Here is a 15,870-nt window from a genome sequence, read left to right on the forward strand (position 1 = left end):
TCATAGGTGACTTCTTTTCTGAAGAATGATTGTGAGGAATAAAATCTTGCTTTATATTTGGGTATACACATGTATTTCTTTACATGTCTGTCTTATACTTCCACCTTATCCGTAGACTATAAGGCATTTAAAGTAAGGACTAGGTCTTATATAAATATAAATACAATCCTCATAAACATATTTGCTAATTATTTTTACCAAGTCACTTGCTTACTTGGTAGAGTTTATAGGTGCATATTAAAAGATTGCCTTTTGAGTAATTGTGTTTATATAAGTAGTTCACTAATACTTTCTAATTTGTATTCATTTGTTCAAGGTATCTAGCAGAGTAGAAAAGGATTATAACGATCTTTTTGATGGAGAAGATACAAGTAGTGCCGGTGATTTTCTAAATGACAATGCAGTCGAAACCCGCTCTTTTTCAAAAGGGATTATAAATGATGAGGAAGATGATGATGACCTCATGCTGGCTTCAGGTCGTCCTAGACAGCGAAGTCATATCCTAGAAGATGATGAAAACTCAGTTGGTATGAATTGACTTTGTGAATGTGATGATCCATCTTACTCATCAATATTTTCAATTTTTTATTAAAACTGTTATTTAAAGTCAGTACTGGATTGGTAGAATGTAGCTATAGCATTAAATACGTATGTTGAAAAAGGTTTCAAAACAATGATCTAAGCTTCTGCTTTAGCAAACTAGAAAAAGAAGAGGAAATTAAACCCCAAGCAAGCAAAAGGAAGGAAATGATAAAGAACAGAATTCAATGAAATTGACAACCAAAAGCTATAGAGAAGTCAATAAAACCAAAAGCTTATTCTTTGAAAAGATCAGTAAAACTGATAAATCTCTATCCTGATTGGTCAAGAAGGAAAGACACAAATGACTAATATAAGAAATGAAAGGGGTATCATCACCGTGTATCCCATAGATCTTCACTATCCAATATGATAGCCAGTAGCCACTTGTGGCTTTTGAGCACTTAAAATGTGGCTAGTTCAAATTGAGGTGTGTTTTAAGTATAAAATGCAACCAGATTTTGAAGACAGTACAAAAAAGAGAATGTAAAATATCTTGGTCGTTTTTTACATTGAGTACATGTTGAGATTATATTTTAAATGCAGTATATTATTACAATTAATTACACCTGTTTCTTTTTACTATTTAAAATATGGCTACTAGAAAATTTTAAATTACATATGTAACTCACATTATATTTCTGTAAGATAGCACTGCTATTAATAACAAAAGTTTAATAGGTGAATATTATGAACAACTTTGTGTCCATAAATTCAACAACTTAGATAAAATGGACAAATTCTTTGAAAGACACAAACTACCAAGCTAACTCAAGAAATAGGTAACCTGGCCACAACTAAAAGATCCTGGGTACTGCAACTAAAGATCCCGCACATGGCAACTAAGACCCGGTGCAGCCAATTAAATAAATAAATAAATATTAAAATTTTTAAACAAAAAGAAATAGGTAACCTGAATAGTTTGGTATCTGTTAAAGATATTGGGATTGTAATGAAAAACCTTTAAATGAAGTGACTATTAAACTTATATGCTAAAATTAACACATTTGAACATTACCAAGTGAAATGCCAGTGTACAGTGGTTGTGCTGCATTTGAAGCATATAGGGTTTATAGGATAGCACTCCTCAAATGTTTGGTTTCAGGAGCTCATTACATTCCTAAAATTTTTTGAGGACCCCAAAGAAAAATTGTTTGTGGAGTTATATTTATTGTTATTTACTATGTTAGAAATTAAAACCGAGAAATTTAAAAAATATTTATTCACTTTAAAGTAACATTAATAAACTCATTATATGTAAATGTAAATAACATTTTTTATGAAAATAAAACAACTCTAGAAAAATGGTATTATTTTACCCTTTTGCAGATCTTAGCATAGAAGACAGCTGGATTCTTTCATGTGCTTCAGGATTCAGTCTACTGCCATATATTTGTTTTTGTTTGAAGTATGTGAAAAAAATTTAGCCTCACACAATATGTAGTTTGAAAAAGGAGAAGTATTTTAATAGCCTATTGAAAGAATTGCAGATATTCTTCGATGTTGCACCAAAACGCAACAAATGATAGTTTCTTAAAGATTACTTGCGATGTCGAATCTGAAAACTTTTTGGTGAACTTTTCAACTCTATTATTACATTAAAATCCATTGGTCTAACTTGAATGGATCTTTTACCATGTTTGATTTTTTCACATATGCATTGGTAATTTGGAAAATACTGTTTCCTGAGCTTTGCAGACCTTCCTAATATTGACACGTTATCCAGAATAATATTTGTTAGTATCATCGCCAATCTCATCAGAAGTTTTTAAATATTACAAAGCAGTCAAGCTCATGGTGGCAGGTACACGTTTTTCACTATTCTGATTTTCGCTTGAAAGCTCAAATTTTATCATTGACCACAAATTCTGTCAGTTATTTTTCTTAAATGACCAGCTCACTTCATTTTTAAGAAAATGTTTGCCACATACTTGAGTTGGTATAACCATAGTTTATCTGGTATTTCAAGTAAAAATGGTGTTACATGAAAAAATTAGCTAGTTCAGCTTACAACTCAATTGCAGAAATGCTTTTTTTTTTGAGATAACCATCACAGTTCTTTTTTTTTTTTTTAATTTTTTGGCCACACCACGCAGCATGTTTTTTTTTTAATTTTTTGACCGTGCTGCGCAGCATGTGGGATCTAGTTCCCTGACCAGGGATCGAACCTACAACCCCTGCATTGGAAGCACAGAGTCTTAACCACTAGATCACCAGGGAAATCCCCCATCACAATTCTTTATGCACACTTCCCATTTTAACACAGAGAACATTTTTTAAAAATCTATGCAAAGATCAAGATTTAATAAAATTAATATTTTTACTGCAATTGGTTAACAATACACTGACTACTAATACAGATTGGTGCCACTGCTTTGATTCATGCTAAGGTACCAGCAGTTTTACCCTCCATTGCTTTCGAATTATCACTGCAGATGTTAACACAGTGAAAGAGGCAAATAGTATTAAAATGTTAATATTATTAACTATGAATGGACAAGCTTATTAGATTTCATAATGCTTTTCTTTTTCAAGGTAATAGGTATTTATGATTCTCTAATTATAATCCTTTGTTTTCTAGATGTTACAATGATAAAAACTGGTTCTAGTTTTCTCAAAGAAGAGGAGGAAGATGATCAGGCAGGCAGCATTCACAATCTACCAGTTGTAACATCCCAAAGGCCATTTTATGATGGTCCTATGCCAACGCCCCGGCAAAGGCCATTCCAGTCAGGTTCTACACCCTTGCATCTCACTCACAGATTCATGGTAAGCCTTGCATCTACATGTAACTTTTAAATAGTTTTATCTCACTTTTAAGCATTTTATCTCGCTGTAGTTAATTTTGTTTGGTAAAAATATTTTTTTTAAAAACCTTGGTTAACTGGCCTGGAGCACTTTGGTTGATTATAATTTTGTGCTTGATTTATTTTATGGTTAACTCACAGTTTTAATCTTATTTCAACCTTATTATTGAATGTTGTGTTAAATAAAATTCTGCTTTGCAAAATGACATATAATGAACATAATAAATGTGACTGTATATCTTGCAGTACCTCTTGGCTATACTTCCAAACTTTACTTCTCATATTAGTTTTTATATAGGAGATTGTACTGATTCCAGAACACTAGTTAGAAGGTGTTTTTTAGAAAGCAACCACTGGTATGGTATACTATTAGAAGGTGATAAGTGCTATGAAAAAAAAAGCTATCTGCCCCTTTTCCCCATGCCACTGGAATATATTCTCCACAAGCACAGAGATTTTTCTGTTTTGTTTACTGATAGTACTTAGAACAAGGTATGGCACAATAGGCATTCAATATATATTTATGGATGAATGACTATATTAACTTTTTGTCTTAAGTTTGAGAGCTAAAAAAGTTTAATATTTTTATTTGTTGATTATTTGAGGTTTTCCATTGAGGACTTTGACAGTTGTCCTTTTTAAATGGTATGGTCCTGCCATAAATTTGTAGATAAATATTAAAGGTATTGTTTTATTTAAAAAACAAACAAACCTTTTTATTGCCGTCAGTAATCATCATCAAGTAATAGATCTTCATTTTTCTAATATTGTCAAGTACTTTATAGTTGTATTTGTGGTAGAGGAAAGGAAACACTAGGGCCTACCCTGCCTAGTGTGAGCCTGTAGTGTACATGAATGGAAGACAAGTTTTCCAAATGGTATCAATTTATGCTGCCTTTTTTTTTTTTAATTCCTGTTTTGTGTGTGTGTGTGTGTGTGTGCGCGTGCGTGTTTAATTAATTATTTTTATTCAGTTTTGGCTGTGTTGGGTCTTCGCTGCTGCGAGCAGGCTTTCTCTAGGTGCGGCGAATGGGGGCTACTCTTTTGTTGCGGTGCGTGGGCTTCTCACTGTGGTGGCTTCTCTTGTTGCAGAGCACAGGCTCTAGGCACGCGGGCTCAGTAGTTGCAGCATGAGCCCTAGAGCACGTGGGCTTCAGTAGTTGTGGCACGTGGGCTCAGTAGTTGTGGCTCACGGGCTCTAGAGTGCAGGCTCAGTAGTTGTGGCACATGGGCTTAGTTGCTCCATGGCACGTGGGATCTTCCCAGACCAGGGCTTGAACCTGTGTCCCCTGCATTGGCAGGCGGATTCTTAACCACTGAGCCACGAGGGAAGTCCTATGCTGCCTTAAAATGTATATATTTATGCCATAACTATAAACCAGTTAGTTGGACCAAAAGAAATATGCAGTCATTTATATCCATATTTGTAAGTAAATACATTTTTTGAAATGTTTTGTTTGAGGAATTTAACTGTTCGGTTGTTCAAAGGTGAATTGTAAAGTATTTTTTTATGACAGTAATATAATTTTTAAAAATATTAGGTAAAATATTCCATTTGCTAATAAATAAGTATATATGTACCTTCTTCTCATGAGGAAAAGAATAATTAGTAATTGTTGCTCTGATGTTACTACTATTACCTGAAACTATTTAGAGGTAAGTAAGCTGTGGTTGCTCCCATAACTTAATCCCTGATACAGACTACATTATTTGTTAATTTGTACTATTTTAGTCTATTGATTCTAAGAACTTTACTCTTTCTCAGACCTGTATTTAACCTTACATGTTTGTAGGTGTGGAACTCTATTGGAATTATTCGCTGCTATAATGATGAGCAAGACAATGCCATAGATGTGGAGTTCCATGATACCTCCATACACCATGCAACACACTTATCAAACACTTTGAATTATACAGTAGCAGATCTTTCCCATGAAGCTGTTTTGTTGGCATGTGAAAGCACTGATGAACTAGCAAGGTAAATTCAAGATTATTAGGAAGAATTTGTTACTGTTGAACTGTTATACTAAAATGTTGAAATTCAGTACAAAAAGTTTGTAAGACAAAAAACAAAATTATGTCTTTTATAGTGTGGAATTTCAGAAGGAAGAGTTTAGTACAAATAGCAGCACACCTGTAATACCTCAGAACATATGTCTGTTTTTGCTTAATTGTCCCCTTCTTACATAAGAGTAATACACGGATTAATTGTAAACAAGCAAGATTAAGTAGTACAGAATTTTTAGAAAATGAAAATTCCCCCCAGAATTCTACTCTCAGATATAACTACTGTTAACAATTAACAGTTAATCTAATCCCAGCCTTGGACAACTACTGATGTGGGTTTTGTCACTATAGATTAGATTTGAAACTTCTCTTTAAAAAAAAAAAAAAGGAAAAGCACACTAAAAATGTTATTAGTACTATTTGTCATTTTGACTTTTTAACTTAAAAAACTTTAGACTTCTTAGATATATTGGTTGGTTGCCAGGTAGGTAGGTAGATATAGAGACAAGAAAATTATGATGGAAAAGCAGTGGATGCAGAATCTGTATTTTTTTTAAAGAAGAAAAAATATTTTATTCAGCTTTGTTATTTCAGCCAGCTTGCCCTGTTAATTTTTTCAGCTGATCATAGTGGTTATACACTTGATCATAGATTTTACTAACTCCCAGGTGATTTGAAATTAAATTCCTTCTGACTGGATACATTAGTTCCTCGCTGCTCAAATTATGGTCCACAAACTAGGGGCATGGGTCACGTGGGAGCGTGTTGAAAACACAGAATCACAGACCCAAACCCAGACCTTCTGAGTCAGAATCTGCATTTTAACAAGATCATCAGGTGATAGAGTATGCATTAAAGCCTGAGAAACACCAAATTGGGTCATTTTGATATTTTAATTGGTTTCCTAATTTTACACATTGTAAAATCAACTCAATACTTTATTATTGAATTAAATCAGTTTACTAAAATAATCACTGTTGACTCAGTGTCTCTAACTCAGAATATCTTACATAATTAGAACATTTATTTCCCTGGCAATTTTTTTTAATTGAAGTACAGTTGTTTTACAATGTTATGTTAGTTTCTGCTGTATAGCAAAGTGATTTAGTTATACATATGTATACATTCTTTTTTATATTCTTTTCCATTATGGTTTATCACAGGATATTGAGTATAGTTTCCTATGCTATACAGTTGGACCTCAGTGTTTATCCAATTCTGTATATAATAGTTTGCATCTACTAACCCCAGACTCCCAATCCATCCCCCCATATCCCCCTTCCCCCTTGGCTCCATGTGCAATTTTGATTTCAGATTGTTAAGATTGTTATGAAAAAAAAAAAAAAAGATTGTTATGATTTCCTGATTGATGATTGTTCTTCTCTTTGTTTTCCTAGATATATTATTTCACAGTCATATACAATGTTATCCTTTTATTTTATTTTTTAAATATTTTATTGAAGTATAGTTGATTTACAATATTGTGTTAATTACTGCTGTACAGAGAAGTTATTCAGTTATATATATTCTTTTTCATATTCCTTTCCATTATGGTTTATCACTGGATATTGAATATAGGTCCCTCTGCTATACAGTAGAACCTTGTTGTTTATCCATCCTATATATTCTAGTTTGCATCTGCTAATCCCAAACTCCCAATCCTTCCCTCCCCCACCCACCCTCCCGCTCGGCAACCACAAGTCTGTTCTCTATGTCTGTGAGTCTGTTTCTGTTTCGTGGATATGTTCATTTGTGTCGTATTTTAGATTCCACATATAAGTGATATAATATGGTATTTGTCTTTCTCTTTCTGATTTACTTCGATTAACATGATAATCTCTAGGTCCACCCCCACCCCCCTTTTTTTTCCGGCTGAGCTGCCTGGCTTGGGGGATCTTAGTTCCCTGACCAGGGATTGACCCGCATCCTCGGTAGTGAAAACGCGGAATCTTAACCACTGGACCACCAGGGAAATCCCATCCCCCTTTATTTTATTTTATTTAATTGTTTTGGCTGCACTGGGTCTTCGTTGCGGCATGCAGGATCTTTTAGTTGCAGCATGCGGACTTCTTAGTTGTGGCATGCATGCCGGATCTAGTTACCCAACCAGGGATGGAAACCGAGCCCCCTGCACTGGGAGCACGGAGTCTTACCCACTGGACCACCAAGGAAGTCCCTCATCTCCCTTTATTTTAATTTTGAATTTAAAATTACTGTTTAGGAAGTCAGTACTGCCTCTGATTCTAAATACTATGGTATCTACATTTTGAAGCTTAAGTTTCATAATAACTTGCATGTATGTAAATATGCAAAGAAAAAAGACTGGAAACACAAATCAGATTGTTAGCAGTGGTTGGTAATCTTGCTGGTGGGATTATGAATTTTTTTTTTCTTTTTCTCTTTGTTCTCCCATATTAAATTTTCTTTTTGTTTTTGCAATGAGAGGACTCTTGCCTAACATTTTGATGCTTCCTTCCCTTTTAAAAATTTGGTTGTGATTTTTGTGTGTATTTGCAGCCTAGGATCACACTCTACTGATTTTATCCTGCTTTTTTTCATTTAACATTATATTGTGAGCATTTTCCTGTATCTTTCAATATTCTTCAGTAACATGACTATTAATGGTTTTAACATAGTTCATTTTAAGGATATTTCATAATTACTTTCTTAAAGCCATTTTTGTATTGTTTGTGTGTAATAGAAAAATAAACTATTTGATTGTTACTGGGTGTAATGATTAGTTATATATATGTATAAAATATCAAATGTGAAAGTTTGATTGTTTCTGTCTTGTTTTAATTTTTAGCAAGCTTCACTGCCTGCACTTTAGTTCATGGGATTCAAGCAAAGAGTGGATAGTAGACATGCCTCAGAATGAAAACATTGAAGCCATATGTCTTGGTCAGGGGTGGGCTGCTGCTGCCACTAGCGCCTTGCTCCTTCGCTTGTTTACCATTGGAGGTGTTCAAAAAGAGGTCTTCAGTCTCCCTGGGCCTGTTGTGTCAGTGGCAGGACATGGAGAACAGCTTGTCATTGTTTATCACAGAGGTAGATTTTTTCTACTATTTTATAGTTTTACCATGACCTGAAGTAAAATGGAAATTACTTAAGCTTTTCTCCTCTCTGTTTTGGATTGTATCTCCTTTTGCATTTATTTTAGTATTTGAATCAATATAGACTTTGTACAGAATTTTGTTGTATTCACTAATAGCAATGAAAATGAAAACATTTTATTTATAGAAAAACTGTACTATAGAAAGAATTCTAAGGTAGAGTTTGGTTAATTGCTTCCATAGCTATATCTTATAAGAATTATCAGAGTTTAAATGCCTCAAAAAATAAACTAACTCCTTGTGTGAAGGACCAAAGCAACTTTGAATGTGACTTAAAAGTTGTTGCCTCCTTTTCCTCACTTCATATTCTGTCCTCAGTCCCCATCGCTGTGCTAAGACTGGTTTTATTAAGGTTACTGATGATCTTTTTATGCTTATTTATTTAAATAATTCCACCAGAAATACTTTCTTCTCTTGGCTTCTGTGACATCACTCTCCCATTTTTTTTCCTTAGGAGCTGATAACTCTTTCAGCTCCTTTGCTGGCTCCTATTCCTATGCCCCCCTCTTAGCTGAAGTACTCCGGGGCGCAGTCACAGCCCCCTTCTCTTCCTTTCACTAGGTCAGGAGCTATTAGTCTTTCGACTGCTTAGCCCTAGTGAGAAATATATTCTATGTTGCTATTCTATACATACCTGCAGATATAACTAGAATGAAAGTCTCATGGACAATATTTACTCTTTGATTTCATTTTTCTTTAAATTCTGGTTGTAACTCTGGATTGATTTCATGACTCACAGGTCAAAAAATGCAGTTTGAGAAACTACTTTGGGATATCTCATTAACACCCATGGCTTTAATACATCTATGTGTTCATGACTTCTAAATTAATATCACCAGCCCTACCCCCTCCTTGTGTCTCCAGACTTACATATTCAATTGCCGACTTGAAATCTCTATGTAGAGTTTTGATATTTATCTCATACTTAACTTGGTCACAATAAAGCCTCTGGGCTTTCTTTTTCCCTCCAAACTTGCTTCTTAGTTTTTCCATTTCAGTAAACAGCATACTATCAATCTAGCTACTCAAGCCAGAAATGTTAAGAGTTATCCTTTCTTTCCCTCACGTCCCCACATCACTCTGTCAGCAAAGTCATTATCATGTCAGTTCACACGACACATTGCACATCTGTCTCTTTTTATCTCCACTAAAACCCCAGTGCAACCCAGACATCATCTCTTGGACTGCTGGAATAACCTCCTGACTAGCTTTTCAGCTTCAATTCTTGCCTGCCACAATCCATTCTCCACATAGCAGCCTAGGTGATTTTTTTTTTTTTCCAATTTGAATTTCTTTTATTTCTTTTTTTTTGTCTGTTTGCTGTGGGCTAAGATCATTCTTTTTTTTTCACACACACACACTATATTTTATTTTTACAAGAGATAAATAGACTGACACCAAGCATTGTACATGGATGACCACAACAAAAGCAACAATGATTGCAATTACCAAACATGAAACACAGTCATACTATGTCATAATATTGACATTCAGTCCAGTAATCCTCCACTGTAACAGCTCCTTTACTTTGCAGTGAAAATTGATTTGTATATTCTTTGCCTCTGAGTCCTTGTTGGATTTTTTTTTTTTTTAGTTCAGACAGAAAGTCACAAAAATTATACTCATCCTCATCAGCTCACTCAGTCCCATGTAATTAATTTTTTTTTTTCATCTTGATCTTTTGTTAGCACTTTTATGAGTTCATCAGTTTTTCATTAGAGTTCTGAAAATTCAGTTCTGCTTATTCATTCAGTTCAGCAGTACAGTCAGTTACCAGAAACCTGTACTTGTCAGAGTCTTTTCCATGAATTTCTTAAAGATGAAACCCTTTTATAGGAACATATTTGCAATAGCAAAAAACATAAATCCAATCACTTTCCTCTTCTGCTCCGAATCCTCTGATGTCTTACTATTGCTTTAGAATAAAAATCAAACTTGTTATCCCAGGTGGCAAGGTCCTGCGTGATCTGACCTTTGCCTGCCTCTTCAGCCTCATCTCTTACCACTTTTTTTTCTTGTTACTGGTTCTGGCCCTACTGGCTTCATTGTGTTCTTCAAACTCACCAAGCTTGTTCCCAACTTAGGCCCTTTTCATTAGCTTTTCCCTGTCTACTGGAGTGCTCCTCCGCCTGTCATTTGGATGGCTGACTCCAACTTGCAAATCATATCTCAGTTTAAATTTCACTTTCTCAAAAGGCCACCTTTGTCTGTCCAATCTAAAGTAGCCACTCAGTCTGATACTCTATCACATTAGTATTTTAATCTTTGATAATGACACTTAGTATTTTCTTTCTTTTTAAATTAGTTTTTCCTATCCTACCTGAATATGAGTTTCAGGAGAACACTGACTTTGTCTTGTTTACCATTGTAGCCTCAGTACCCGGTACAAAGTAAGCTCTCTTTAAATACTTCTTGAGTGAATGAATTACCACTTATAAACACTTTATGTAAATAGTCCATGTAACATACTATTCTGCTTCTAATCCCTGAATGGTGCCTCAGGTAAGTGGATTATCTATAAAAAGTACTGCTAATTAATCTAGGAATTTATCACAAAATAAAATTCAATTCAGAGAAAATAATTTAAACTGCATCATCATAGCTAAATAACCTTTGATACCTGATTTATATTTACATTTTCTCACTAGGTACAGGATTTGATGGGGATCAGTGCCTTGGAGTTCAACTGCTAGAGCTGGGGAAAAAGAAAAAACAAATTTTACATGGGGATCCTCTTCCTCTTACAAGGAAATCCTACCTTGTATGGGTTGGCTTTTCAGCTGAAGGCAAGATAAATTCATTTATATTAAAGTCATTTTTCAAGAAGAAAATTGCTTCATTATTTATTCCTAATTAATTTGCTTAAAGATAAATTGTCTATATTTTATGTTTAAATTTATTTATTTTAATATACTGGCAGAACTGGAAACTGGAATTTCCAGGCGAGGTAGCCACTCTTCTGTGTACAAGATCTCTTCTTCATCAGAATTCTGATTAGAAAACTTACAAAGAGGGAAATAAATTTTTCTGAAAGTTTATTAGCTAGCAAAAAGGAGATACAAATCAGTGTTCAAGTTTTGGCTTTTTTAGAAGATTCTACATGAAAATCAGGAATTTTCTACTGATTTCCACTATAGTAACCACTAACCACATGTGGCTATATATAGAGCACTTGAAAAGTGTCTAATTTGAGTTGAGATGTGCTATAACTATAAAATACTCTCCAAATTTTGAAGGCTTAGTATGAAAAAAAAATGTAAAAAATTTCAATAATTCTTTTACATTGATTACATGTTAAAATGATAATATTTTGGATATATTGGATTTAACAAAATATATTATTAAAATTAACTTCACTTTTTTTCCCCCTTTTGTCATGTGGCAGAAGGAAATTAAAAATTACATTTGTGGCCCATATGATATTTCTATTGAACAGTGTGCTGTTGTTGACTCACTTAATAGTGGGTTATGACAGATGATTTGAAGGACACTGAGGAGTACCTTATTTTAAGGCACCTGTTAACCCTGTCTTCTGGCTTAAATATTTCTATTATTGGAGATTCATGCCCTTTAATTACATCATTGGAAACTCCAGTTTGTCTTTAAAAAAACCCAACCATTTCTGGATGTGTTTTCTATTGGGATATTATTAGTCACTTATGCTTTAATAATGTGACCATTAATAACTTCCATTCATATAGCTGTATTTTTTTCTCCCAGTTACCAATCAGATCTAGACCCTGAGGAAACTGCAGTTTGCAGAGTAAGAGGGGTGTGAAGTCACAGATAAATAAAGGATGATTAGGGAATTTGCCATGTACTTCCTGAAATGGGAGCAGAGTAGGTGGGAAACAGGGATGCTTACTTGTTTCCTAGGTAAGTCTAGGAGCAGAACAGTGGGGAACTGTTGGGGAACAGAACAGTGACAAGGCCAAGAGAGGGGGGAGGAAGAAGAGTACTAAGGACGGATTTCTCTACATCGTCACCTTGCATTAGGTTCTCCTCATTTTTCCAAGTCTCTCTTGACCAAGGAAACTTCAGATTCAATTTTAACTTCTTTACTGAAATTGGCTTTAAAAAACTGCTGTATTCCAGCAGGTGGCATAGTTTTCACTGAATTGATCAGGGGTTTTTTTTCCCTCTTTTTTTTGGATAAATTTTAGTCACATCACATGCAATTTTTTTTTCCTTTTATTCAGTTAGGTCTTACTCTCTGTGGTTAGTGAAATTTTATGGGAAATAATCTTGGATTATTTGTCTTTTTGGTTTTGGGGAGGTTTTATTTTTGGTTGGGTTTTTTTGTTTGTTTTTTGTTTTGCTTTTGAATTGAAAGTTGATTGACTGGTGTGTGTATTTGAAAAAGGATTTATTTAACAAATACATAGCTATGTTTCCAGGTGATTTGTTTTTCCGTTGGTATATAGGTACCCCATTTTATGTGGATTCAGAAGGCATTGTTCGAATGCTTAACAGAGGACTTGGTCATACATGGACTCCTGTATGTAACACCAGAGAGCACTGCAAAGGAAAATCTGATCACTGCTGGGTGGTTGGTATCCATGAAAATCCCCAGCAACTGAGGTGGGCTATTAGAAAATGCTTAGTTGACTCTTTTTAAAAAGTACTTTGAAATTCTTTATTATGCTTATCTTTAAAGGTATTTTTAAAATCTTTAACCTTAGCTCATTTTCTTGCTTTCCATATTCACTAAATTAGGAATTTGTTTACATTCACTTTGAAGTTTTCAACCAATTGCTTGACTTGGAACCTATTGAGCAAAATAGAAACTAAGGGAATTCCCTGGAGGTCCAGTGGTTAGGACTCTGCGCTTCCATTGCAGGGGGCATGGTTTTAATCCCTGGTCGGAGAACTAAGATCCCGCAGGCTGAGCTGCATGGCCTAAAAAAATGAAAAGAAAACAAGTTTATTAGTGTGACTAGCATTATTTCAGCCAGATAGGGAGGGGAATTTTGGGTAAACATCACATTTCATCTTTTATTATAGCCTTTTATTTTAAACTTTGATTTAGAATTGAATATATAATTTAGGTGCTTTTTGAGATTTTTAGCTTCATTATTGTTATAGGGGAGTGGGCTAGTAGAAATTTAGTAGTTGACTGCAAGTGCAGAATTCTCAGTACATATAGTCTCTATTCAGTATTGTGTTGAGTATTTACCTCTTTTTTGACACCAAACATCTTCTTGGTCAAAAAGACTGTCAGTGACATTGTACAGATACTTGGTGAACAAAGAAGTCTCTGCTTTCATGGAGCTTATAGTCTGACTGGGGAGACAGATAACAGAAACAAGTAAATATTAATTACTACTTAGAATAAATACTACCCGTTAATCTGAGCAGACCCATGATGAAGAATAACAGAAGAGCATTTTCTAGATAGTATGGTCATAGAAGATTCTTTTTTTAAAAAATAAATTTATGTATTTATTTATTTTTGGCTGCGTTGGGTCTTTGTTGCTGCGCACGAGCTTTCTCTAGTTGCAGTGAGTGGGGGCTACGCTTCGTTGTGGAGCACAAGCTCTAGGCTTGTGGGCTCAGTAGTTGTGGCGCATGGCTCAGTAGTTGTGGCTCACGGGCTCTAGAGCGCAGGCTCAGTAGTTGTAGCGCACGGGCTTAGTTGCTCCGCAGCATGTGAGATCTTCCTGTACCAGGGCTCGAACCCATGTTCCCTGCATTGGCAGGCGGATTCTTAACCACTGCGCCACCAGGGAAGTCCCAGTCATAGAAGTCTCTTAATGGAGGTAGTACTTAGAATGATACCTGGAGGCCAAGGGGGTCTGTTATGGAAGAATGGATTGAAAAGCAATCCATGCAGAGTAAACAGCATGTACAAAGGCTGTGAGGTCAGAAAGAACTTGGTGTGTTTGAGGAATTAAAAGGATGTAAACATGGCTGGAGTACAAAGAAGCAAGGGGTAGCAGGGAACATAAATCCAAGTTGATATCAGTAAGTTAGACATAGGCTGCATTATAGGCCATGATAGAGAAGTTTGGATTTTCTTTGAAGTATAACAAGAAGTCATTCAAGGGTTTTATCCAGGGGAATGATATAATCTGATTTATACTATAAAAAGAAAAATGTATGTGGTAAACGGATTGGCAAGGGTAGGACTGGAAGCAGGGAGACCAATTTTTCAACCAGGGGTTTTTCCACTCTTCTGGGGATGTTTGGAAATGTGGGGTATTGTTTTTAGTTGTCACAAGGATTAGGACTTACTCTGTCATTCAGAGTAGGCTGGAACTAGTGTGGGGCAGTGGAAATGAGGAGAAGCAGATTCAAGATAGAAACAGGATTTGCTGGTAGTTTGGGGGTTGGGAATGAGAGAAGAATCAATGACACCTACATTTCTAGTTAAAGCTACTAGATAGATAGTTGTACCATTTATAGAAATAAGGAAGATAAAAATGAATACTCTCTTGGGTGTGTTAAGCCTGCACAATATCCAAAGGAAGATATCAAGAAGGTATTGGGGGCTTCCCTGGTGACACAGTGGTTAAGAATCCGCCTGCCAATGCAGGGGACACAGGTTCGGGCCCTGGTCTGGGAAGATCCCACATGCCACAGAGCAACTAAGCCCGCAAGCCACAACTATTGAGCCTGCATGCCACAACTACTGAAGCCCACGCACCTAGAGCCCGTGCTCCGCAACAAGAGAAGCCACCGCAATGAGAAGCCTGCGCACCACAACAAAGAGTAGCCCCTGCTCACCGCAACCAGAGAAAAGCCCGCTCGCAGCAACGAAGACCCGAAACGGCCAAAAATAAATAAATTTTTTAAAAAAGAGAGAAAATGCTTAACTTTAAAAAGAAAAAAGAAGGAAGGTATTGGAATATATGATTCAAACTCAGAAATTTTAGCTGGTTATATACATTTGGAAATCATCAGATTATAGAAGGTATATAAAGTTATAGTAATAAATGAGAAGAAAGAGACAAAAGGTATCAGTCCAACCCCAAAGAAATTCCAGCATTTAGAGGTCAGTTATTGGAGTAGAAGCTTTTGAATGAGAAAAAGGAAGATTAGCTAAGCAATTAAGAGAAAAATCACGGCCTTCCGTGGTGGCGCAGTGGTTGAGAATCTGCCTGCCAATGCAGGGGACACGGGTTCGAGCCCTGGTCTGGGAAGATCCCACATGCCACGGAGCAACTAGGCCCGTGAGCCACAACTACTGAGCCTGCGCGTCTGGAGCCTGTGCTCCGCAACAAGAGAGGCCGCGATGGTGAGAGGCCCGCGCACCGCGATGAAGAGTGGCCCCCGCTTGCCGCAACTGGAGAAAGCCCTCGCACAGAAACAAAGACCCAACACAGTCAAAAATAAATAAATAAATAAAAATTAAAAAAAAAAAA

At 35.6% G+C, this 15,870-nt stretch overlaps 1 protein-coding gene across 5 annotated transcripts in view; it reads left to right on the forward strand.

Annotated features, from left to right (window-relative positions):
- WDHD1 (WD repeat and HMG-box DNA binding protein 1) overlaps positions 1-15,870 on the forward strand; it is a 91,002-nt gene that overhangs the window by 27,355 nt on the left and 47,777 nt on the right. For all 5 annotated transcript variants that reach the window (XM_082386474.1, XM_082386473.1, XM_082386475.1 and 2 more), the window contains 6 exons: positions 317-527; positions 3,161-3,348; positions 5,180-5,364; positions 8,200-8,441; positions 11,155-11,292; positions 12,931-13,087. In XM_082386474.1, coding sequence (XP_082242600.1) covers positions 317-527; positions 3,161-3,348; positions 5,180-5,364; positions 8,200-8,441; positions 11,155-11,292; positions 12,931-13,087 — 1,121 coding nt within the window. The remainder of the gene's footprint in view (positions 1-316; positions 528-3,160; positions 3,349-5,179; positions 5,365-8,199; positions 8,442-11,154; positions 11,293-12,930; positions 13,088-15,870) is intronic.

The sequence above is a fragment of the Balaenoptera borealis genome (assembly GCF_965194805.1).
Source record: "Balaenoptera borealis genome assembly, chromosome: 3".
NCBI classification, from domain to species: domain Eukaryota; kingdom Metazoa; phylum Chordata; class Mammalia; order Artiodactyla; family Balaenopteridae; genus Balaenoptera; species Balaenoptera borealis.